General features: G+C 39.4%; 1 protein-coding gene across 4 annotated transcripts in view; it reads right to left on the bottom strand.

The window, feature by feature from the left end:
* LOC111862086 (dachshund homolog 2) overlaps positions 1-24064 on the bottom strand; it is a 735944-nt gene that overhangs the window by 461227 nt on the left and 250653 nt on the right. For 2 of the 4 annotated variants that reach the window (XM_033750542.1, XM_033750541.1), the window contains one exon: positions 2421-2543. The exons of the other annotated variants lie outside the window; for them this stretch is intronic. In XM_033750542.1, coding sequence (XP_033606433.1) covers positions 2421-2512 — 92 coding nt within the window. In that variant the 5' untranslated portion in view covers positions 2513-2543. The remainder of the gene's footprint in view (positions 1-2420; positions 2544-24064) is intronic. 4 annotated transcript variants of the gene reach the window in all.

The raw sequence follows: 24064 nt of genomic DNA, 5'->3' as shown, positions 1-24064 counted from the left end.
GGCACGCGGTAGCGTAGTTGGTTGAGGCACTATGCTACAAGCCGGAAGGTCGCGGGATCGAATCCCGCTGTGATCATTGGATTTTTTCTATTTACCTAATCCTTCCAGCTACACTGGGGCCCTGGGGTAGACTCAGCCTCTAACAGAAATGAGTACCAGGAATATTCCTGAGGGTAAAGGGGGTCCGGCCCCTAGGGCTGACAACCTTACCGCCATCTGTGAGCCGAGTGTCTAGAAAATGTGGGACCCATTGCATCTTCCTAGGAATAGTTACATTATTGATCTTATGTTTAAATATCTCCTTCAGCAGTTTTTTGTCCCCCTAATTCCCCCAGTCTATGGTCTTGCCCTACAGCAAAAGACAAAATCACATACCTAAACGAGGCAAAACAATTCGTTTGTTTTTTCTTCATTTTTAGTCTATTTAACGGAGCTGTTAGCAGCTCAGAATTCAGTGCTTACAATTAGCAAAAGATAAAGGATTCTGGAAGCCGTGTAACAAAGCTTTCGGGGCCTACTTTGAGACACTGTCCCAGCGTTTGTCTGGAGAAACTAACGAACACCTCCACATTACTCAGTCGCGACCAATGGTGTCCCGGCTGGTTTCGAACAAGTTACCTTACGAATGCAAATAGGAGATGTTGCCGCTTGAACCAGCGTGCTCAGTAACCAAGTAAGTAACGAAAGAAAGTAATGAAACAAACATAATTAAGAGGAATAAAAAATATGGCTCAAGTCATTGGGAAAGAAACAGTATGTATGTATGTATGTATATTGTAGCGTGTGGAGGCTCTACTGTGCAATACCGCGAGATAAGCAAATATACCAGAGCCGTTTATAGGCAACGCCTCAGTAAACACATTCCCACAGCAACAAACACGAACGCAAAAGTGGCACAGGAACAGAGGAACGGTGTTTTCTGTGGTCCGCGCGGTGACCGTTGCTACGCAACAGCATTGGAAGCATCTATGAGGCAACAAATCCAGACACAACTCAAGAGTTGTGTTTTCTATGGGGTCCATGCCGAGATGTTATAACCGGGAGATTTAGAGCTTAATCATTTGATAACCAAGCGGTAAAGAGAAGACTAGGAAGCAGGTGTGAAATTGCCTACAGTTAGTTGCAAGAGTGTTCAGTTCGGCTGTGAAGAGCAGAATATATGTGTGATATATGGAGTGTGTAATTCAGAGAGATAGTTCCTGTGTTAAAATCCGTGCATAGGAAACGGCTAGTGAAGACTGTAATAATCTGTGGGGACATAAGTGTTTAGACAACAATGAACTGTAAAATGTAGTCACAAGTCGTTAGTGTACATATAAGTGGACAATAAATGGAGTCATCAGTCCAAAGACCGTCTAAAGTCACTAAGTGACAATATAAACGGCAGGGGTTCGATTCCTGGAGGAAGCAAGAGATTTTCTCTACACCATAGCGTCGAATTCGGATCTGGGTCCCACCCAGCCTCCTTATCTAATGGATACCGCGGGAAAAGAGACTGGGTTGTAAAGATAACAAGTCACCTCCATTGAGTGTCGAGGCCATGAATTCAGGTGCTATATCTCCACTCCCCCATAGATCTTCATGGGGTGGTGTTTAATTCATAAAACATAGAGGTTTCACCTTTATATTGAAATTTAGTTCATGGTTAGCCTTCCACTTGTATCTCATTCTTATTAAAAACAACTATCTGAAGCTAAGTCCATCTTGAGAAACCAATAGTTACTCAGCTAGTCAAGAATTTCCCAGCATTTTAATGGACTCAAAGTTCCATTGCCGTATTCAGAAGAACCATCTCCGCAGCTAGATGAAGGTATAAATTGTTTCAGACTTTTTAAATATTTCCTTAGCGACTTTGTTGTTGGCAACTTTTTCTTCCTCCTATAGGCCTACAGTCTTGGAGAACAGTGGTAGCTGGTATTCTGGTCTTCTGACCTTTTGAAGGGCGGGAGGATAGGAATTCGTTGGGCAGGAAAAGTGACCCCTTGGATTCGTGGCGTCTTAGTGACGATTTTTTATAACATTCTTAAGTTCCCAAATCGACTCTTTTCCCTGCACACTTATATCCTGAAAATGGAGGCAGAATATTTCTCCGAAATGCCAGTATCTGCGTACAAGACTATACGGTGTCACAGAAGACTAAAATATCATCATTAATGGTGGAAAAACCTCAAATTTATTTCAGAATGATAAAGCTACTGAGACGCATTTTGCCCCAAGTCCCGGCTTTGGACACCCTTGGTTTACACAGTTCATGATTAGGATTCAGCAGCTGGGCAATGGCTGACTGGTATAGACCTTGCCTAAGCATTCATCAGTTATTCAGCTATATGAAAAGTTCAGTTCTTGCACCGAATATCATGAATTTGAAGTTGCATTTAAATACAAGTGTGTGTGAGAGAGAGAGAAAGATAGGTACTCACATAGTTCCTTCCCCTAGCCAACTACGCATTAGATTGTTGGAAGAACTGAATAATGATTCGGTCGCCACTCGAACCCGGTTCTCCTGAGTCATGTCAGTTCTACCAACTATAACAGGTGCGTACCTGAAAATAAAAAATAATTACAAGTGAATGAAGAATCACTGATTTACTGTAACAATTACAATTGGTAATCTAATACACCTTATTTCATAAACACGTTTAAGAAACCCTGGTTTCGAGTTATGCCAAAAATTTGCTCAGGTAGTCATGAAGTGTACAGATACGTTAACTGATAAATCAAATGGGGATTAATGGGTTTTATGACTTCATCCACCGTCCTGTATTCTAAAGTCTAACTCCAAAAACCCAGTACTCCCGCTTGTTATACATTATCATCAGAACCTATATAAATTTCTTTTAATGCTAGTGGGGTGGGACTAAGTTCCTTGTACTGCGGCCACTTCTGGCCTATTGTACCAGCCCCAGATGATAGGTGAGGGTGATTGTGGAGCAATTGGTGGAATGAAGATTGGCAGGGAAACCGAAGTACTCGGAGAAAACCTGCTCCCGCGCCACTTTGTCCACCGTAAATCCCACTTGACCAGACCCGGGATCGAACCTGGGCCGCTGCGGTGGGAAGCCAGCGACTAACCGCTTGAGCTATGGCGCGGCCCACAGAACCCTATATACTCTTTAATAAATCAAATTTTATACACAGACTTCATTCTGTCCTCCTCTCCATGCCCAGTCTCCGAAGTAGTTACTTTGCTTGAGATTTGTCGAGTAATATTTCGTATACAAATCTCACCTCCCCAAGTCCCTGCTAAATGTCCAGTTAATTTCGTGTTTCTATATAGGTAGTTACAGTAACGTTTGATGGACGGTACTTCACTGTGAAATTATCTCCAGGCTTCCTGCTTCGACATATCCAGATATTCTCCAGAGCATTTTTTTGTCAGACGCTATCAATTTCTAGACAACATGTAAAATAAAATTTTTCTGCAAATGTTACGTCTTTGGACATTATCCATCGTCCTGTTTTTATCTAAGACACCATACTCATTATATTTTAAAACACGTTTCGGAGATTGGATTCTGTCTCCGTCTTCAGGTAAAACCTACTCAGTTGGGCCCAATCGATAATCTAGTCCCTATCGATTTGGCCCAACTGATTGGGTTTTACCTATAGACGGAGGCAGAATTCAGTCTCGAAATATTATGTTTTGAAAAATAAACAAAATGTATTTTAGATAAAGACAAAACGATGGATAATGTCCAAAAAAATGATACCTGTACTAATGTAACATCGTCATAAATTTTAAATCTTATTAGCACTTTCGTACTTTTCTTATCGTCATGTTTTACATAACGCACTGGAAGGTACATGGAAAGCGGAGCAATTGTTGGAATGGCGTGTATTTGGACTAATGTTAAGGTAAGTCTTATGGGATCTTACTTTACAGAATAGTATCTTAATATGCATTCAAGAATCATTTAACACTGTAAGAAATAAGCAGATCAGAACATTCGTTCTCTCACTGTAGGCTATGAACTATGTGCTTTGGTTCCAATATTGATTACCAAGGCAACAATGGCTTTATTAACGTATTTCAAATGTCTGTGCAAGTGTGACCTTTCAGAAGTCCCAGTCATCTAGTGGATACAATAATGTTATTGCATCCAGTGTGACTGCTACTCTTTATTGGCCTGCCCTTCAGAAAAAGAATTAATGGCTATTATCAAGAATAGTTTGTGCAGTGCTGACATTTCGACACTAAACCATAACCCGATGTACTTCAATAATTAATTACAACAGACGGCCAGAAGCTGCAGTGCGTATGTTCAAAATGACACGGGGAAAATGACTTAGGAGATTATAAGAAGCTGACGATAGATGCAGTAAGAATGAGTCACATATCAATGTGATCACTAACTAATCGCTAACTAGCCGATTAGCTGACTTTCTAATGTGGAAATGCAATTCATCTACCATCTACGTGACTAAATGACTAGATCCTTCGAAAATTCACAAACAAAAGCACTAACCGCCAGAATGTCTCCCTTACAGGCTGACTGACATACTAAATCTAATTGACTGACTTCTGAATACTCACTCGGTAATTCAGTCATGTCACTGGCTAGCTACATGGCTTTAATTGCTAATCTAATTATTGGCCTATAACCTGACTATGCTAACTAAATAACTGCTTAACAAACATGTTCATTCCTTGAACATTACAAACATACTCAATTATTCCAAAGATTCCAAGATTTATATTGTCAAGTGTAGGGGGTTAATAGACGGATTCTGGATCGGTTGATTGGATTTATTGACCACTTATACACAATATTCGGGACTATAGACAATACAGCGCCATTGCTGATCTACACTTCATAGTATACTATTACACACGCACTAGGGTTCTCAGTCTTCACTAGTCGTGTCCTGGCAACGAATTTATAACAGTCTCACTGTCACTTAAAATCGCATATGAAGTCTTATTTTCACAGCCTAGTTCATTTCTTGGTATTATTCTGCAGCTGCACACTCATTTCTCCTCTGCTCAGAAGCTCATATCCCGGCAGGCTGGCGTCTCGAAACTAGACTCGACTCTTCTCAACTGAACTCTTTTTATAACTACTTAGCACGGACCATATAGAAAACACAGTCTCTTTATTTCTGGGAAAGCTTGTTTACAGATGTTGCTTGCGTATTCTTTTCCGCGGGAATATGTTCACCGAATCGTTGCCTAGCAATGAACGTCCATTCTGACTAATCGATTCCGGCTTTCGGGCGTCATGTCACAATATGATTCAACGACATCACCCATAAAACCCGAACAGTTGAACCATTCTCAAAACAGCAAGACAGTTCACGATATTAAAACCTGATGTCCTCAGACATGGTCCTATACATGCTTAGTCTCCAAGCAGTCTCTGACGAACAAGAACGAAGAAGGAATTATAATCAATAGGGTGTAAGAACAACAAGGAGCTGACACCCTCTAATTTCCTTCTTTCCTTTGCGCCCTTCCGCTATCCCTAAAAGAAACGGAAGTACCAGAATACACACAATTCCGTTTTTCATCCCAATTTCCCTTGAAAAACTTCTATGTGAAACTCTATATTCGAAAATAAACTTAGACTGAAAATGGAGTAAGATGTATTCGCTTTTATTATTTTCCTTTCCCCCTTTTTTTCTGTCTTAATTAATCACATCTCCGGGGTTCAATAATCCAGTGGAAGTAACGGAAGGAGGTGTGGGTGGGGGTGGGGGGGAACAAGTAGCGCCCCTTCAAGATGCGCCTGTAAACAGGAAGAATGGGCAGATAAAGGAAGAGGGGGGGCTCTTACTTTATGTAATTGGATTAAGACAACTCCTACTTTTCCTTCTTTGCTTTTGTTTCCTTATATTTTTCCCTTTTGACCAAATTTTCGACTTTACGTGACTTGTAAGCTATCAAACGCATTTCAATTGTTTGAATTAGATGACTTCGCACAGAAAATGCAAACAGCAAAGAAAACATGGCTATAAATATTCATCCCTCGAGAGCTACTCGAACTCGTGATCCCCATGATGGTAGGGTCCAAGATTCTGTGTTACGTGGTCCATGATATATCATAACTAACTCCACACAGCAAAGCTCAACTAGTCATGGAAGTTCCTTTCTTATACGGATCCCAAGTGTTCCTTATGGAACGTGCATACACAAGAGCGCGCCACTATAACTCGCCCTTATACAGCCCACGCTCTTTATTTGGCACTGACATTGAAATTACACGTCAGTGCAATTAACCTTGAAGTGAACAATTTAGAACCACGATCCTTCTTATCAAGCAAATTACGTAACATAAAATTTTATTTCAGGAACTCTAATCCAATTGAAAACAGTCAGCAAGCCATTACGCTGGGTATGTTTGCAAAATTCACAAGTTTATGTACAAAATTAACATAAAAATTATGTTTTTCGCTTTCTCTTATCATTATGTTAACACAGAGGAGGTTTTAATAGATGTGTAAAGAACCAAAAATTTACAATATATGAAGTGTAGACAGGAACAGGGGTGCAGAACACAAATCTTGGAAAATCTTTCTGATAACAGATCTCAGTCCTCATTAAGTACGTGTATAAGGGGCTGGAATACAAATATGTAATCCCAATTAGCAAAGTACGAAAAGAGGTTACTTTAAGATGATAAAGTGAATGCTATCAGCGAAAACGAACAAACGCCTAACGATAGTTGAGACTACTAGACGCGGACCCCAAGAATGTAAACCAAAGAATAATAAAAGTAGAAAGGAGGGTTTAACTCCAGAGCCCGAATATTTTACAAAGAATTAATTTATTCGTACATAATTTATTAGGGGGGATGAAATCAAGGAGGGTGCGATTAGCAATGCATATAAAAATTTTAGTACAAAATTTTGAATGGAAGATGACACGTGGCACAGACACGATAAACACGACAGTTATGTAAGGGGTAACGATAGAGGCCGATTCATCGGCTCAGGAAATTTCAGAGGTGGACTGTTGTTAACACGGTTACGAAACACGGGTAACACAAAAGAGGAAACGGGTCAGACTAGATAAGAGAATATTGGTTTCACATGGACTGTGTCTCGTGGAGTTATTTGGACCTACATCCAAAATATGAAATATTGCTAGTAATGACAGTAACTGTAGGCCTCCAGTAACATAGTATCGAACCATGTAAGAAGGTCGAACAATACATATGAAGCAATGTGGAGGGAAGCTGTATTGGTCAGTTTAAGGTAACATCCGCCTTTTTCTGCAGGGACTGATAAAAATTCACTGTTCTGCTGAAAGATGTCGCTACCGAGCACTGTCAAAAGTCAGTTCAATTCATTTCATATATTCAGGAGATCTATTTTTTAAGATATCGCTTCTTAGATCACGCGGGCTACTGAAATTCCAAATTAATTCAAAAAGAATAAATCTCATAAGTGTTTAGTTGGGCCCCTATGAGGAGATATCGGACCATCGCAAGGTTTTGAGAACAAGTCGTCTATCCAGGTTTCAAATGAGATTCGAATTCGATATCCCAGCGTTTGGGAAATTGGGTCATTGCGACGAGATACAAGTGATTCTGTAGCTCATAACGGCTACAGACTATTTTCTTTAGGCAGGAAAATAATTCACGAAGTGCCCAATACCTGTCAGAAATAAAGACGGTGATATATTTTTTAAAATTGCTTGTATTCACTTGAGTATTATTTTTCCATCTCGTTTATTACAAGCCATCCCCCTTGTAGTGCGTGTTCATCCCCTGTTCCTCCGCCCACAAACTCCCCCGGGATCTACGAGAAGTAGCAGGAAAGGAAAAGCGAGGAATCGGAAATAGCAACAAGCAATTTCATCCGGGGAATTGCCGCAGCAGACTTGAAGAAGGCCCCACTACGAGTAGTCATTTGCTGGCTTTATATTCACATCACACAATGCAGATGCAATAATAACGGTCCTTAGCCTCCTTCTTCGGGGATGCAGTAAAAGACTAAGAAAATATTTAAAAATTAGATACTGTCGCTGAACGACTGACGGAATAAGAAAGAATTACAATATAAAATCGTGATTCTACTATTCTGCACACATCTGCTTTATATTTTATGAATAAAAGGCAGCAGATTTATGTGTGCAAAACGTCTCTCTACCAGAAATATATGGGTTCAATGTAAAAACAATGTCTAGGCAACAAATCATAGAGGCGCGGAAATAAAGTTGAGGACAATCTAAAACTTTGCATTAAATGTAGGTAAATGATAAGATTTTAGTGGGAAATCAGAAATTATAGAGACCACTAGGAAGACCTAGGCTTAAGCGAAAGGATAATATTAAGATGAATATTAGAGAAATAGAATAGGATGGTATGGAAATAATTAATCTGGCTCAGGACAGATCAGTTGGTGGGTTCTCGTGAGCTCGGTAATAAACACTCTGGTTTCATCAAATGTTGAGAAATATTTGAGTAAATGAGCGACTAGTGGCTTCTCAGAAAGGTCTCGGTACCATGGAGTTAGTGGTCAGTTTGTTCCCTAGCTGCCCCCTGCATACACTGCCGCCTGAATGGGCCCCGTGTCGCGGTGGGTAAGATGGCGAGGAGAAAAATCCCATGCCTGCTACAGCTATTCCAAGTTATATTTATCCCAGCTACCTGTGTTACACGTGTGTTACATCACGTTTCTTTGCATTCCAATAACTTGCACAACACTTCATATGAGTGAGGGTTAGTAAATATGACACAAATGGAAGTGTAACAGCTGTAATGACCGTAATAAATTTTCTATTAGTATCAGTAGGAAACGACACAATCCAGTTTCATGACAATCTAGTTAGCAGACGCGCATGCGCATGTCCAGGGTCTGGTTTCAGTCGTCAAAATGGCGACCGTGTTTGAGAAGTGTCCTGCCCCAAGAGCAGCGTTCTGTTGTGTGTTTTTGTGGGCAAAGACACTAAATGCAAAGATTATTCATAAAGAAGTATTGCCTGTTTACGATGGGAAGTGTTTTTCGTGGATAGCGGTTCACAACTAAGTCGAGATATTCTCTCAGTGACATTCGAAATTCACAGATGATGCCCGACCAGGTGCAGAAATGGCTGAGACAGTAGACAAAAAGCTTCTATGCTGCGGGTTTCGACGCACTGGTGAAGTTATGGGGTAAGTGTATCAATATCAGTGGATAATATGTCGAGAAATAAATGTTTTTCCCAGGTTCGAATATCATGTGATTTACGTTTTATATCCATTTGTAACCTACTTAGTGACTCTCCCTCGTATATAATATTATATTGCTGTTATGTAATTTTATACTTTAAGTGCATCTATATTATTCAGATTGATTCACAAATAATGTGGAAACCATAATTACTGATAGAAGTTCTTGCATTTATTTTTATTAATAATGATTATTTAATTTCGCATTATGGCAATACTGTGCTAACAGGTATCCATATCTCTACCGCGAGCCATGTACTGTAATTAGGCTGACAGTCGTAGTGCCTAGACAAAAAAAAAATGAACCTAAAATTTATAACCTAGAATGACACAAACGACATTATCCGCTGAACCAAGTATTTTTAAATGTAAATACCATTCGAAGTCAATTCTTTTTTAAATAAAGCAATATTGTAAGACAAAATTAGAAAAATCTCTAAAAAAGAAACTCCGTGGTTTTAGTCCGCAAGCGAACTATACCGACTGAGCGACCGCCGCTTGTCGGCGAAGTTAGTCCCAACATTTTGCGGATAGGGGTTGTCGCGTGGTCAAGGCAACGAATCCCCAAGGCCGTTAATTTTGGTTTTCTAGACCGGAGCCGCTATTTCCTTGAAATAGCTCCTCAATTATCATCACGACCACCTTCCAGACTCACTACTTCTCACATAAAAAAACGGGAATCGAACCCGGACCTCTAGATCTGTAGCCAGGAACTCTGACCACTAGACCACAGAGGCGGTAGAAAAATCTATGATTTATCGAAATTTGTATACATTTCTTGCAACTGGGTATGTCACCCTCCAAAATAATTTCAACTTTTAAAGTAATAATAAATTTGAAACTTTTTTAATTCTAGTGGGGTGGGACTAAGTCCCTTGTACTGCGGCCACTTCTGGCCTGTTGTATCAGCCCCAAATGATAGGTGAAGATGATTGTGGAGCAATTGGTGGAATGAAGATTGGCAGGGGAAACAGAAGTACTCGGAGAAAACCTGCCCCAGCGCCACTCTGTCCATCACAAATCGCACTTGACCAGACCCGTGATCGAACCCGGGCCGCCGCCGTGGGAAGCGAGCGACTAACCGCTTGAGCTACGGCGCGGCCCTACCTGTGAAACTTAGTAGATATAATAATAATAATAATATAAACGATTTCAGTTTTCTTTTCTTTTGCTACTGTGGTCTAGTCGTCAGGGTTCCTGGTTACAAGTCCAGAGCTTCCGGGTTCGATTCCCGGCGCTAACAGACTATCTGAGAAGTAGTGGGTCTGGAACGGGGTCCACTCAGCCTTGTGAGGATAACTGAGGAGCTATTTCAAGGAAATGGCGGCTCCGGTCTAGAAAACCGAAAGTAACGGACGTGGGGATCCGTTGCGCTGACGACACGACACCCTCTATCCCCAAAGGTTGGTATTAACTTCGCCTACAAGCGCCAGTCGCTCGGTCGGTAGAGTTTACTTGCCGACTACAGGCCACGGAGTTTTGTAATGGTATATTTGGGCCTATACTACCTTACATTACACTACATTTTACTTTATCTTATAACAGAAATTCTGAACTAGTGAGTTGTTTTTTAATCCTGTCGTAAAATTATTGTACAATATATGGCATCTAACCCTCTTGCAGCCGCAATTTTTTTTTCTAAATTTACCTAGAGTTTAAGTAAATTACATTTAAAATAACTACATTCATTTTTACGCGTAAGTTTGATTTTCCAGTCGCTTTCTTTTGCTTCCCTGTGTATTTCGATTTCCTTGTCGTTGGACTGAATTCAGTTTATTGCACGTCAGTATTGGAGTTAAAAGAAATCCGTGAATCCATGGTTTTAACACTCACCCCCTTCCCAAACTCCTACAAATGCATGCTCATTTGCAGGGAAATTCTGAATAGAGTTCGCATATAGAAACGAAAACGACATGAAAAAAAGATTAAATGTCAAAACACGGGTCTGGATCTGTCATTTAGAATATAACGAACTTACTTCTGTTCTTGAAACGGATTATTAAATACTTGAGCGAGAGGAGAAGCGAGGGAGGCATGACTTTTCTCTTCATAAATATTAAAAAAAAGTATTTGGAAAAGCTGCCTAGTGAATCAGAGAGGACGAGAAATGTTGGTATTGAAATCAACTTGGATATTCCATTAAAAGTTCCAATGCTATGTTAGGATTTGTCACGCTGGAAGGAAAATTACAAATTAGGAAGAGAAATATAACTTGGCCTTTTGTCTGATTTCACCATTTGCAGTTAAACGGCTGGATATATGTTGTCATCACTTTCCATTCTAACGTATAGTTTTAAGATATCACGTTTGTAAATATCTTCCTTACCGGATAATCTTAATTAATCGATTTTATTACGGAAGTCAGTGTCGGTGTCATACCCTCAGAAACCATTCTAATTTTGAACTTTTAAATTTACTAAAAATACAACATACCAATGTGGCGTTAATGGAAACATTTGAGGTTGGAGCAAAGATCTTAAAATCTTTAGACAATCAATTTATAAGAGTCATAATTTTTGTACTATGTAGGCCACAATAAAAACGCTGCTGCCAAGAGACACTTAAATTTTTCTCTGCATCTGACGGAGCTATTCATGTGAAATTGTGTACGGAGGCAGATCACGAACATACTGTGATATGACCGAAGATTCTAACATGAAACTTTATCCGTTGTTAGGCAACGGCATATTAAGCACGCTCCTACGTCATCAAAACAAACAGGACATCGCTAGGCAACAAATAAACAGGCAAAAATGGAGCAGCTGTTGGAGGCGCTGCTTCTTATGTGGCCCAAATCGAGATTTTATGTGTGCTGCAGTACAGTGATTTGTAGACAAGTAATTCTGACTCTGACGCTGATTTGTAGAGTGTAGAGACTGTAGTTACCTGCAGTTATAATAAGAGATATAAGCGTCCGAAACGGGGAACGCGGTAAAGTAGTTGGTTGAGACACTATGTTATAAGCCAGATGGTCGCGGGTTCGATTCTTGATGAAGACACTAGGTTTTCTTCATTGACCTAATTTTTCCAGCCGCACTATAGCCGTGGGGTCGACTCAGCTTCTAACAGAAATAAGTACCACGAAGATTCCTGGGGAGTAAAGGGCGGCAGGCGAGTAAGGCTGACAAACTCACCGCCATTTGTGAGCCGAGTGCCGACGTCTGACAGCCCTATGCTCTTCCACAGAATGTTACAGGGTAGCTTTACATCCAAAACTCGTGTCTAGACACTAGCACGTGACAATACATCCAAATTATATTTTCGTAATATTTTATACATTGGACCCACATCGTGACAACATGAAAACTTGAGGTTCTATTTGGCACATGTAATGCTTTGCGTATGAAGACTTACTAATAGAAATTTTAAAAAGACGCGGAGTATTAACTTATGTAATTTATAGCTCATTCTAAACTCACCACAAAGTATAAAATATTTCAAAATTTTACTGAGAATTAGAGCTTATAGAAACAAGTTCTGATTGCATTATGATATGTTCAAACGATTGAAATTTTGAAGGCGGTTTTAAAACTCTGGATTCCACAACACGTAGTTTTTTATTCACGTAACTATCATCTCAATAATATATGAATATTTTGATGTCTTTGAATGTGACTCAGTTTACTCTTATTTCGGAGGAACCTGCTCCCTCCATCTTCAGGATAGAAGCGTCATGAGGACATGACGTAACCTTCTATAATGGAATTATATAGGAAAGTAGGTAGCTAGATAACGGTAATTTAGATTTTTAACTGCTGAGTTAGGCATCCTCTATAGCATTGCTTCTCTACTCATTTGTTCATGAGCGTACATTGGTAAACTCTTGAATTGTTAGTTCATTAGATCCTTAGGAAGTACATTAATTCCAATAATAGCTGATTCGTCGGCCTCATTATCTAGTTGATTTGGCAGGTATGCACATACCCAGCTAAGCCATTGCGTACCAACTCCACAGAGTAGAGTCCTTCTTGAGATACCAATAGGTGCTCATCTTCTCAAGAATTTCCAATATTTTATAGAATTCTATGTTTCATTGCCGTATTAGCAACAGACCAACACTGATCTCTGTCCTAATCCAGATAAATTCAGTAGATACAACCTTACAAATCATGCACTAAGATTATTAATCTGTAAACGGAAGCTCATCAAGTAAACAACCCGTTAAATCAAAGTTAACTGGAAGTGGTGAAACTGTTCTTCTTCCTGCTTTCCCCTTACTCAAAAATCTAATTGTTGCTTTGAAATTCAAAATAACTTACTGAATCATAGCTAGTTCATTTAACAATACAGACAAACTGAAATACAGTTGGAAAGTCCATTAACTGTGAGTGAGATGGGAGTTAAAACACTTCTCCTGTGCTTTACGAAATATGAAACAGAAACATAATATTGTTCTGTTTTGCCCCATCTCCTCTAGATCTGCCTCGTTGAAATATAAATTGGTTTTCCTTACTATTCCCTTTTGGGTAAGGTCAGGTCAAGGAAAGAGATAGGGGGGGATATGAGGGGAGGGGGTGGTGACGAAGAAACATAGACTGTTTTTTTGACCTTACCAGATCCAATAAGAGACAAACCAATTTTCTTTCTCCAATCTTAGCTTCCTTCCTTAACATTGATATATTTGCCACTTTCCACTCCATTCTATCTACGGGTCGTGTCTCCAAAAACGATAAATTTTTCTCTTCTATCTAACAGGCTTTCCGTCTGCTGACCATTTCCTATCCCTTGATATCTATGTCCCTCTTTCTATCTCTTTCTGAGGCTAGATCTGGTCTCTCTCTCTCTTCATCCCACGCCACTTGTTGCTTCCCTTACTGGTTAGGCCACACACGCCACACACACCACACACATACACACAGTCAATGAGGGAAAACAGTAGCGTAGCCAGGGGAAGTAGCATAACATTGACTAAATACGATGGAAAATAGGAAACAGACACACACACACACACATATATATATATATATATATAGAGAGAGAGAGAGAGAGAGAGAAATACATATCGCTACATTTTCATTTGCTTTCGTAGCTTGGATGAGCAGTACAGCAATTAAGCTTTACCAAAAGAGCTGAGAAGGGGAAAGTGGAAGAAAAAAGGGGCAAACACACTCGAACAGACGTCTAATGACAAGTGATCAAAGCGAAAAGGGCTGCTAGCAAAAAAAAAAGTACATGCACTACGTGGGCGCCGCGCAGGCCGGACAAAGGAAGCCTCACGTGCTGCCATCACAAGGAACAAAAGAGAAGCACTGGTGGAAACTCACCCAGCGTGTCGGACTTAAATCCCACCTTCGCCCCAACCCAAGAATATGACGAAAGATTGCGACTGGATTCAATTGGTCTCACTTCGCACAACTACGCAACTGAGACAGTTTTCTCTTGGCCGTTGTTTTTCCAGATATGCAACTTTGGAGTGTTCGTGATAACGCAGGCAATAAACAAATGCAATATCAGTACTATTTCTGACTTAATCTTCAGTATAATTCGGTTAGTAAGCCTGCAATTGTTTAAGAGAACGAATGAATGAAAGCATGAGTATTTATTGTCACGAGTGGGGGGGTACGCGTGGCGAAAATAAAACGTAAACAAATAGTTGTGATCGAACACCCTCCCTATTCACCGGATCTAGCCCCCAGTGACCTTTTTCTGTTCCCGAAGATAAAGGAAATATTGATAGGAAGGCATTTTGATGACACTGATGACATCAGGAGTAATACGACGGCAGCTCTGAAGGCCAATCCACAAAACCAGTTCCAAAATTGTTTTGAAGGATGAGCTAGACGCTGACATCGGCGCACAGCTTCCCAAGGAGAGTAATTTGAAGGCGACCACAGTGATATTCAGAAATCATGTATGTAGCACTTTTACCGTAATACGTTCGCGAACTTTATTGTCAGACCATGTAATTCGTGTCTATAAAATGATACCCAGTAGTTAACAAATGCTGCATATTTCTGAAGCTAGAATTGTTGGTTTAAATTGTAAGTATAAAATGAAATTTTTAAATGTAAGCTAAACATTCGGTAGGCGTATCGTACTAAAGAATACTCTAAAAGTATACCGTGTGCACTTAGGTGTGTTGGGCGGAGGAAATTTCTGTATACATAACAGGCTACGATGAACTCATCCCTTGTAATAATAACAAACAAACATAAAATCCTCATTGAACTATTCACTGTCAAGTTGTAATACTGAAAAAGGCCTGTTTATTGAATAAACACTAAGCATTAAGACTCTATTATTTATTATTATAGAATATGAACTAGAAATAAATATATATATGTATATTATTAGTTTAAAAGTCCTTAAAACTTGTACTGTAACGTTATATACCGCATTGACGAGAGAGAACTGAAATGTGATTCTATCTTAATGTAAAATCGTTAATGATTTTGTTGTTTTATTTTTTTGTTTCTTCCCTCTGCAAAATTTGTTTGAAACACGTTCTTTCGGATATAAACATATACATATACATATATTGCAGGATACACGGAGAAACGCATGTAGGTCTTCATGTAATTCCGTAATTAAACATGTATGATCTAAATGAAAATTGGCATAACACAACAATTATTCTTAAAATTCTCAAACTTCAAATTTAATAAAAATTATTCCAGGGTCTCCCGAGTTGTTCCCTGCGTAGGGAAGAATGGCAAAATGTGAGGTGAATGGTGAGATTCAGTCCCGGGCAGCTTTACCCCCGGAGAAAGAGCTACCGGTAACAATTGTGTAGGAAACTGGAAAGACCATCTGGAATGTGTGGAGCAAGAGACTCCATGCATTGAAACAAACCCCGATTCCTAGGTCGTCAAGCCCTACACCAACTCAGTCATCCCGGCTGCGTGGAAGTTAGGGCAACAGAAATTAAATGTCAACAATGAGACTGGTATCGAATATGTAGATGAGAGACAAGCACGTGTTACATGGATATTCCACGTACAGGTGTGAGCAGAACAAGATCTGAGACGTGTAGCAACTGCTTAGGCCGTACAGTTTGTTACTGATTGTATCTACATCATTATGCAATCCACAGAGATGAAGTGGGACAGACAGTTCGTGATGCTTCCACAAGTTGCGCTGCCGGCAGACACAAGAGATGGCTGTCCGGCGCACCATCTAAACTGAACGGCAGTCAGACCAGTACACTCCGGCACTTCCATCTATCTCACACAGCGATAATTAAAATTATCATCGAGGCCTACTTTTAGAGGAAGTTGTTTATTACTTCATGCTTCCGTAAAACGAAATCTGAGGGAAGTACACAGACGGAAAGTGTTCGAGAACAGCGAGTGAGGAAGTTATTCGGACGTAAGACACATCAAGTAACAGATTACTTAAGAAAAGACCACAGTTTTGAGCTCCACAATTTGTAGCATACTCTTCACCATAGGGCAGGGGCATGCGGTAGCGTAGTTGGTTGAGGTACAAGACGGAAGGTCGCGAAATCGAATCCCCATGAGGTGGACTTTTTTAAATTTACTTAAGCCTTCCAGCGGCAACAACAACAACAGCGGCAACAGCGGCAACAGTGGGATCAACTCAGTTTCTAACAGAAATAAGTACCAGGAATATTCTTGGGGGTAAAGGGCGACCGGAGCATAAGGCTGACAACCTTACCGCTATCTATGAGCCGATTGTCTAGAAAATGTGGGAACCTCAACACCTCACAAACCTATGGGCCTCCACGGCCTGTTACAGCGACACCTTTACTTTAATTTCCTTACTTTTACTTTACTCTTCACCAAATACATTTTCAATAATTAAGTAAGAAAAACGAGTTTCATTGCAGTGGCCGCATTGTCTAAGGCGTGTAATGCCTTTTAGCTCTCAAACAATAGGAACGTCTGTTCAAATCCCACTGATTTAAAGTTAATATTAAACAAGGCATTGAATATTTCATCAGTGTTTATGAAATTAATTTTGGACAACAGATGAAAAAAAAACCAAAAGGAAGCAGTGGAGTCTGAAGAGAAAGAATGCAATTTGGAAAACATGAGCAACAATATGCTGAATATAAAACAGGGAAATTCAAACAAGGAAATAATGAAAATCTGGACAAATAATATATTAAATTCTGATGAAGTGGCAATGAAAACTGGGTTAAAAGCGAATGGAATTTGGGCAATGATTTTGTGGAATTCTGGAACAGAAAATTTAATATTCTTACGAGTTGGTTATGAAAATTGGACAAGAATGAAGTGGAATTTGTACGTGCAGGCAGCTGAACTATGATAGACAGACAAAAACAATAGACTACGGCTTTCAAATGAGAGGAACTAATCAAAATAGCAATGTCACAATTATTAGAAGTCAATCATTAGAAAAAATCTCCATAAGTAAGAAAATTGCTGCTTTTAGTAACTACAGCGAAAATGAGCGCCCAAAATCAAGACCTGGAAGTACAACCCGACTTTAAGAACAAGACTCACGCTCACTCGGGGCTACAGAAACTCGCCAAAGGAGGACTCAGTGATAGAACAAAGGTGAAAAATTTCAGAGTGAGACAAAATCTTTACGACTCGTGTATTTATCAGAGTCGTTTTAGTCGTTTAACTTACTTAGTCATGCATTATTATCTGCGTACATTATGCGACGTCTGCTGAGAATGCATTGTAAGGGATGAGTCTTGTGTGAATCAAATTGGTCGTGGTCTATTTTAAGAGGAACTTTAATCTGTGCGGAATTCCATAATGGTAGCGGAGACCATATCAAGTTGTCATATCAGTTTATGCCTTTCTAATTTACTGCCTAATTAAAGTCAGTCTTAAACAGTGTACATTGCATTTACCTATACTGCAAATTTACTTATCTAAACGTCACTAAAACAATATTTATTTATAATTAAATATTTTGATATTAACTAATTAACTCTACAACGCGGGGTACATTTGGGGAAGATAACAGCTATTCAAGAAATCGCCTACCTCACATGGGGCACGAAATATTCACAAGAATTTCCCACTGTACCCTTTCTTGTGCCAGATGAATCAATTCTACATTATCACACTCTTACTTGTTTGATCTATGTCTGTCATGTTTTCCAAAGTTGTTTTTCTTTATGCATTTTATAAGTAAAATTTTTTGTCGGCACTTTTCATCTCTCTCATACACGCTACACGTATATATCGTCTTATCTTCCTTCTCTTGTCATAATAATATTTGGCGAAGAGTAAAACCTATGCAACCCCTGATTAAATCAAGTCAGTAATGCATAAAATGTCACTTTTTGCAAACAAACTTAATTAAGTGTCCATCAAATGTTACCAGTTATACTTTATATTCTTAATAACGAGCAACTGAAAGTCACAACGCCTTCTACAACATGTACAGGATTTAATTCATTAATTTCCATGGGTTTTTTCCACAAGGCAACATAATTTTTTATAAAATTGAACCCCAAAACTTCGAAGGGTGGGAAGTGAGGATTGTTTCCACTTGCTTGCAGGTCTGTAATCATCAACACCACGCGCATAGAGCGAGTAAGATGGGCAGCGAGCCAAAAGATTTGCAACAATGGGGCGGGTGTCAGTCGGTCAACAGTGTGGAGTCTGTACTGAGTGTGAAGTTCATGCGCTCTTGCACCGCAAGTGGCTTTCTGTGGCTCCGCCGGTAAAATTAGACCTCTCAACGGATGAACGAGTTCTCTCATTGGCGTGCTTATCTGTAGAAAATTCATAAATAAAATATCTTTATATTTTAATCGATCACACTAAATTCTTGCCTCATATATCACTCAGATTTCTTATAAAAATAGAGTCCCTACTTATTTAAATCTGTATCTTATTTTAAATATAATTCGAAATATTTTATTGTAATGGAATTGGTTCTTCATATGGTTCAGAAATTTTGACAATAGTGGGACATAACATAAGAACGGTTGAAGTTGTTGAACCAGTTAATGTTTTATTTTTCTTGGTAGTTTGAATATATCCGACACCACTGTGTGTGAGACAACACCCCACATGCGCCATAGCTCAAGCGGTTAGTCGCTGGCTTCCCACCGCGGCGGCACGGGTTCGATCTCGGGTCTGGGGTCAAGTGGGATTTCTGGTGGACAAAGTGGCGCTGGGTCAAGTTTTCTCCGAGTACTTCGGTTTCCCCTGCCAATCTTCATTCCACAATTGCTGCACAATCACCCTCACCTATCATCTGGAGCTGGTACAGTAGGCCAGAAGTGGCCGCAGTACAAGGGACTTAGTCCCACCCCACTAGCAATAACAAAAATAATACGCGATGTTGAATTTTTCATGACAGCCATTTTATTTTGGAAGTTTTGTATTGTACTTTAATACTGAACCGTTTAAATTATCACGAAATATTAGTGAAGATATTAGAAATGAATCATATAGATTAAAAATACCAATGGTGGTAATGATGTGTGCCATTTCAAGCCACAGAAATAAATGGTGAGCACAAGTAGAGAGGATGGAAGAGAATCGTAACCCAAAAGCAGTTTATAATTAATATCCACGAGAAGATATTATTATTATTAATACATACAAAAATATGGGCTTAAAATAGCAGAAAATAGCGAAACAGTAGCAGGTCGTTTCGTCTAATTATTCATGTTGACGGCGAAATCTGTATTCATTGCCAAATTTTGTAATATTTTGTAGCTGAAAGCCAAGAAAAATAAAAAAAAAACTTGTAAATACGATGAAATAGGAACACATAAACTATACACTACTAATTCCACGGGATAACATCCGTTCTGTATGATTGTTTTTTAAAGTTTTTGAAATCTTTTAAAAATAATTGTTGTTTTTCTGCAATCAGAATCCAATCCTCGACAAGTAACTGAACGATTGAAAAGCAATAAATGTTCATCCTAATTCATATGACAGCGAATCTTATCAAGTTGCAACGCTCTGAGTTTTTATTCAACAGTTCCTTAGTTTGAATCTCAGCCGGGACACCGACTCTCCTCGCTGAGGTATATTTTAGTTTTCCTCAGTCCTCAATTAAATTTGTAGGATAGTACCTCGATAGGGCGACGAAAATTTTATTCCAAATCCTTTCCAATTGACAGGTCAGCTAACAATTCAACGCTATATATTCTCGATGCTTAAGGCGTCTTAAAATAATCCAAACCTCTTTGTGTGACTTGCCTCTTCTGACAGACTGCGTGAAGGAAACATTTATAACTGCAATAAATACACATCAGTGCGAATAATGAATTAAAAAAGGCGAAAGACATGTTTAAAAATTCTGCCTCCTCCAAACTGAAAATTATTACGTATTTAGTTTCATTTCAAAATTTCTTTGGACATAAATTTTTTCTCTAACGCTTATTTCCCCTGTCCTAAATTGTTTCCCCCAAGAGAGGAATCGCCCCATTGCGTCTCTCAGCAAGCATGACTTTCCAATAGATCTCCCGTTTTATAAGAGAACAACAGACATTAAGATCGGCAGAATATGTAACACGCATGGATAAGTTATAAATACACAATTTTATCAAGTACAACCCACAGCAAAAGAAATTATAGAAAATTACAGATATTGGGATTATATAAAAATAAATTTTAATGAAATAAAACGTGGAATGTACCTAGAAAATGAGAAGGCCCATTTGGGGACCTTTGTGAGCACTGTTATCAGATTTCAAATTTCATAAAAGCAGGTAATTCCTTGGAGAACTAAAAATTTATCAGCTGCTCAAAGAAAACTTGTAGCGTGGAATGAATAGGTCCTTGTATTCGTGCGCACACGCGTGTGCGTATGAGTGCGTCAGTTTGTGTGTCTGTACGCCCTTGGATTCGTGATTAGGATCGTGGTCCTGCGAGGTCTAGGTCAGATGCGGTGCTTGCACATTCGAAATAATACAGGAGCAACTACTAGACCGTCACCCGCACAGCTTTCAGACTCCCTCCAGCCACTTGAAATTCCTCCTGTACCATTCCTGATACACAAAACACGGCATATAATAGGTGACAACGTTAACGCATCTTCAAACACGAAAAGACAGACATTTACCACGACACTGTGCAACGTTTCAAGGAGCTAATCCCCGCCCCCCCATTCGTTGCATTACGCACTCATAATGTCTCTAGAACACGTAATTGGTACAAGCATCACACTATAGGTTCATGACACCGTGATCCGCGTATTCATCTCGGCTTTAACGCATCCCCGGACACCTTTACCCACTTACTTTCCATCGGCTACCGTTGACACCCTGCTGCTAGGGGTAGAAAGGTGGTACGATTCACCCCTCCCCTACCCAATTTTAGGTAGGATTATTTGGTCCTATTGCCGCCAACCAGTATATATAGGCTATATTTCTAAAAATCTTAAACCAACCCCCTGTTAACTTAAAAGGGTGGCAAAGAGGAATGGTTATTCACCCCCTCATCCCTCTGTAGATTTTCCTTAGGTAGCATTATTTAGTAGTAGTACGTCCAACTATTATACTATATATGGTATGTATTTCTGAAAACGCAAAATCAACCCCCTCCCCAAAACTTTCCTTTTATTCCCTTCTGAACTATTTTACAGAATAACACAGCCCATAATCCTTACCTCTCACCCCCCTCAGATCTCTTTCAAGAAAGAAACAAGTGTGGGATCTTTATACAACTTGAACTGCAAGGGTAGTTTTTCTATTTGTATAGGGAGATGAGCTTTGAGGGTAATAATACATACGGTTCCTCGCCTTCAAAAAGAGATAGTAGTGGCATCATGGCAACCTGGACTAGCAGAGATACATAACAGTCACTGCAATATACTCCGGAAAGCAGAAGATGAAAGATAGAAGAGAAAACATACAGGCCACAGAAGAGCAGATGCCCCAGAAAAAAATTAAAGAGAAGAGGAGGAGGGGTAGGAGCTTCGAATGACACGTTCCCCTTCCACATTTTATGATAAGCAACCTCCCCTCCTTCTTCCAACCTACGTCTAACAACACATTCCACAAGTATAATTTCGAATGCTCTGTTTCTAAGCGCCACTGTCGAGTGCACGGATGTAATATTACACAGGGTTATTCATAAGTCCGTGAAACATTTTTAAAAATTCACAAAAAAATAAACTATACATCGGATCATGGTAATTCTTACGCCGATAGAGAATGAATCTCTCCAAGTTCTTTTAGAAGCCGCCATTGCCTGCTAATCTCAGGGATCTGCGCAACCGTATCACCGCTGCTGTGCCTCTGATCAACCGTGATATGCTGACACGGGTGTGGGACGAAATGGATTATTGCATAGCTGTCTGCCGTATCAGCAAAGGTGGACATATTGAGCGTCTGTGAACCATGTAAAAAAACCTGGTGAGTTTATCTCTGTTTCAGTTAATAAAATTATGTATCATTTGCGTTGTTTATTTATTGTAAATTTTCAAAATATTTCACAGACTTATGATTAACCCCGTAATTCTGGGCGACCGATTGATCTGTCTTGGAGTCACGCTGTCTACACACCCTCGCGCGAAAAATACTGCAGCTCAAAGGCTCTTAAAAGCCTGTTGTTGATCGTATATACACAAAGTACTAACTAACTCCATGGAACTGAGCCTTTCTTGAGAACCCGCCAGTCGCTAAGCTATTCAAAAATTTCCCAACATTATACGGAACCCGAACTTTTTTACCGTATTCACAAGAGACCTCCACTGGTACCTATCCTAAAGCATATCAATTCAGTACATACTGTCCTATATTATCTCTCTAAGATTCGAGTTAATATTATCCTCTAACCTACATCTAGGTCTTCCCAGCGGTCTCTCGCCTTATGGCTTTCCCACCAATATTCTACATACATTCTCCTTATGCGTGCTACATGTCCTCCTCATTAAATTCTTCTCGACTTAATTTTGATTGTACTTGGTGAAGAGTACAAGTTATGGAGCTCCTCATCATGCAGTTCTCTCCACACTCCTGTCGCCTCATTCATAACAAAAGCACGTAGAATTAAAATAATTAGTAATCATTTGTGATATGATTTTCTTAAATTTGCTTGGTTTTCTCAATGTCTCAAAACACGCATTTAGCAGACTTGTGAGTGGGCCCCGCTCGACTTTCTAATATCGATTTGTGAGTACAGTGAATGAACATAACACGTGTATGATATTATTCATATTATGAACTATTTTGGATTATTTTTTATTTATTTTCAGTTAATTTATTAATTATATGTCTGCAACCGCAACTCTTTCTCTCTACTATACATTAAAGAGTAATATAACTGAAAAACAGATGATTTATTCATATTATCTGAAAATGACCACTGTTTGAAGTGAACGCCTTTTGTTGTTCCTGCCTATCATTTCCACTGAGTCATACAGACAGATGTCCGTCGAGTGGTTAGTAGTAAATATAATGACCTGCCCACCGCCTAGTCACTTATTATACGGACTCTTTTAAATCTTTACTCCATATTTCTCTCTCGGAGGGGAATGAGTGTGCACGAAACTACAAAACCAGAGAGAAAATTCCTTCTGCGTTCTTTGAGCGTATAATGTGTACATACGCATGCTCAAACACGCACAATAATTTTCCCTCATGTGAAGTCTTTTAGAACACTCACACGCAGAAAATCTGGACGACCACACAATAGGTTACATTTCCTATACAATGGAAGTACAGGAAGAACCACAATAATGATTCACTTTCCGAAACAAAACTATCCGAGTTCGAATCTCAGGCAGAAGATCAGTTAACACTGAATTTTATCTATCTTCAGTCATTCCACGAAAATTCATTCATTCATTCGTCAGTAATCTGTCAACACGACAGGTCCACAGTCTCTTCCAAAACAGTTCCTCCACTTAATGCGATCTAGAGCTTTCTCCTTCAAATGAGAATATCCTCTTCTGTCCCCAAGGTCATCCAGCATCTTCTTACGTCTTCTTCCTCGTCTTCTGGTCACTTCTATCCGCCCCTCTATCTTTCCTTCAATAACTTCTTTTAGAAGGCAGTT

This window comes from Cryptotermes secundus, unplaced genomic scaffold (genome assembly GCF_002891405.2).
Source record: "Cryptotermes secundus unplaced genomic scaffold, Csec_1.0 scaffold400, whole genome shotgun sequence".
Lineage (NCBI taxonomy): Eukaryota > Metazoa > Arthropoda > Insecta > Blattodea > Kalotermitidae > Cryptotermes > Cryptotermes secundus.
Note: the sequence above shows the minus strand (reverse complement) of the source record. Positions and strands in the feature narration are given on the sequence as shown.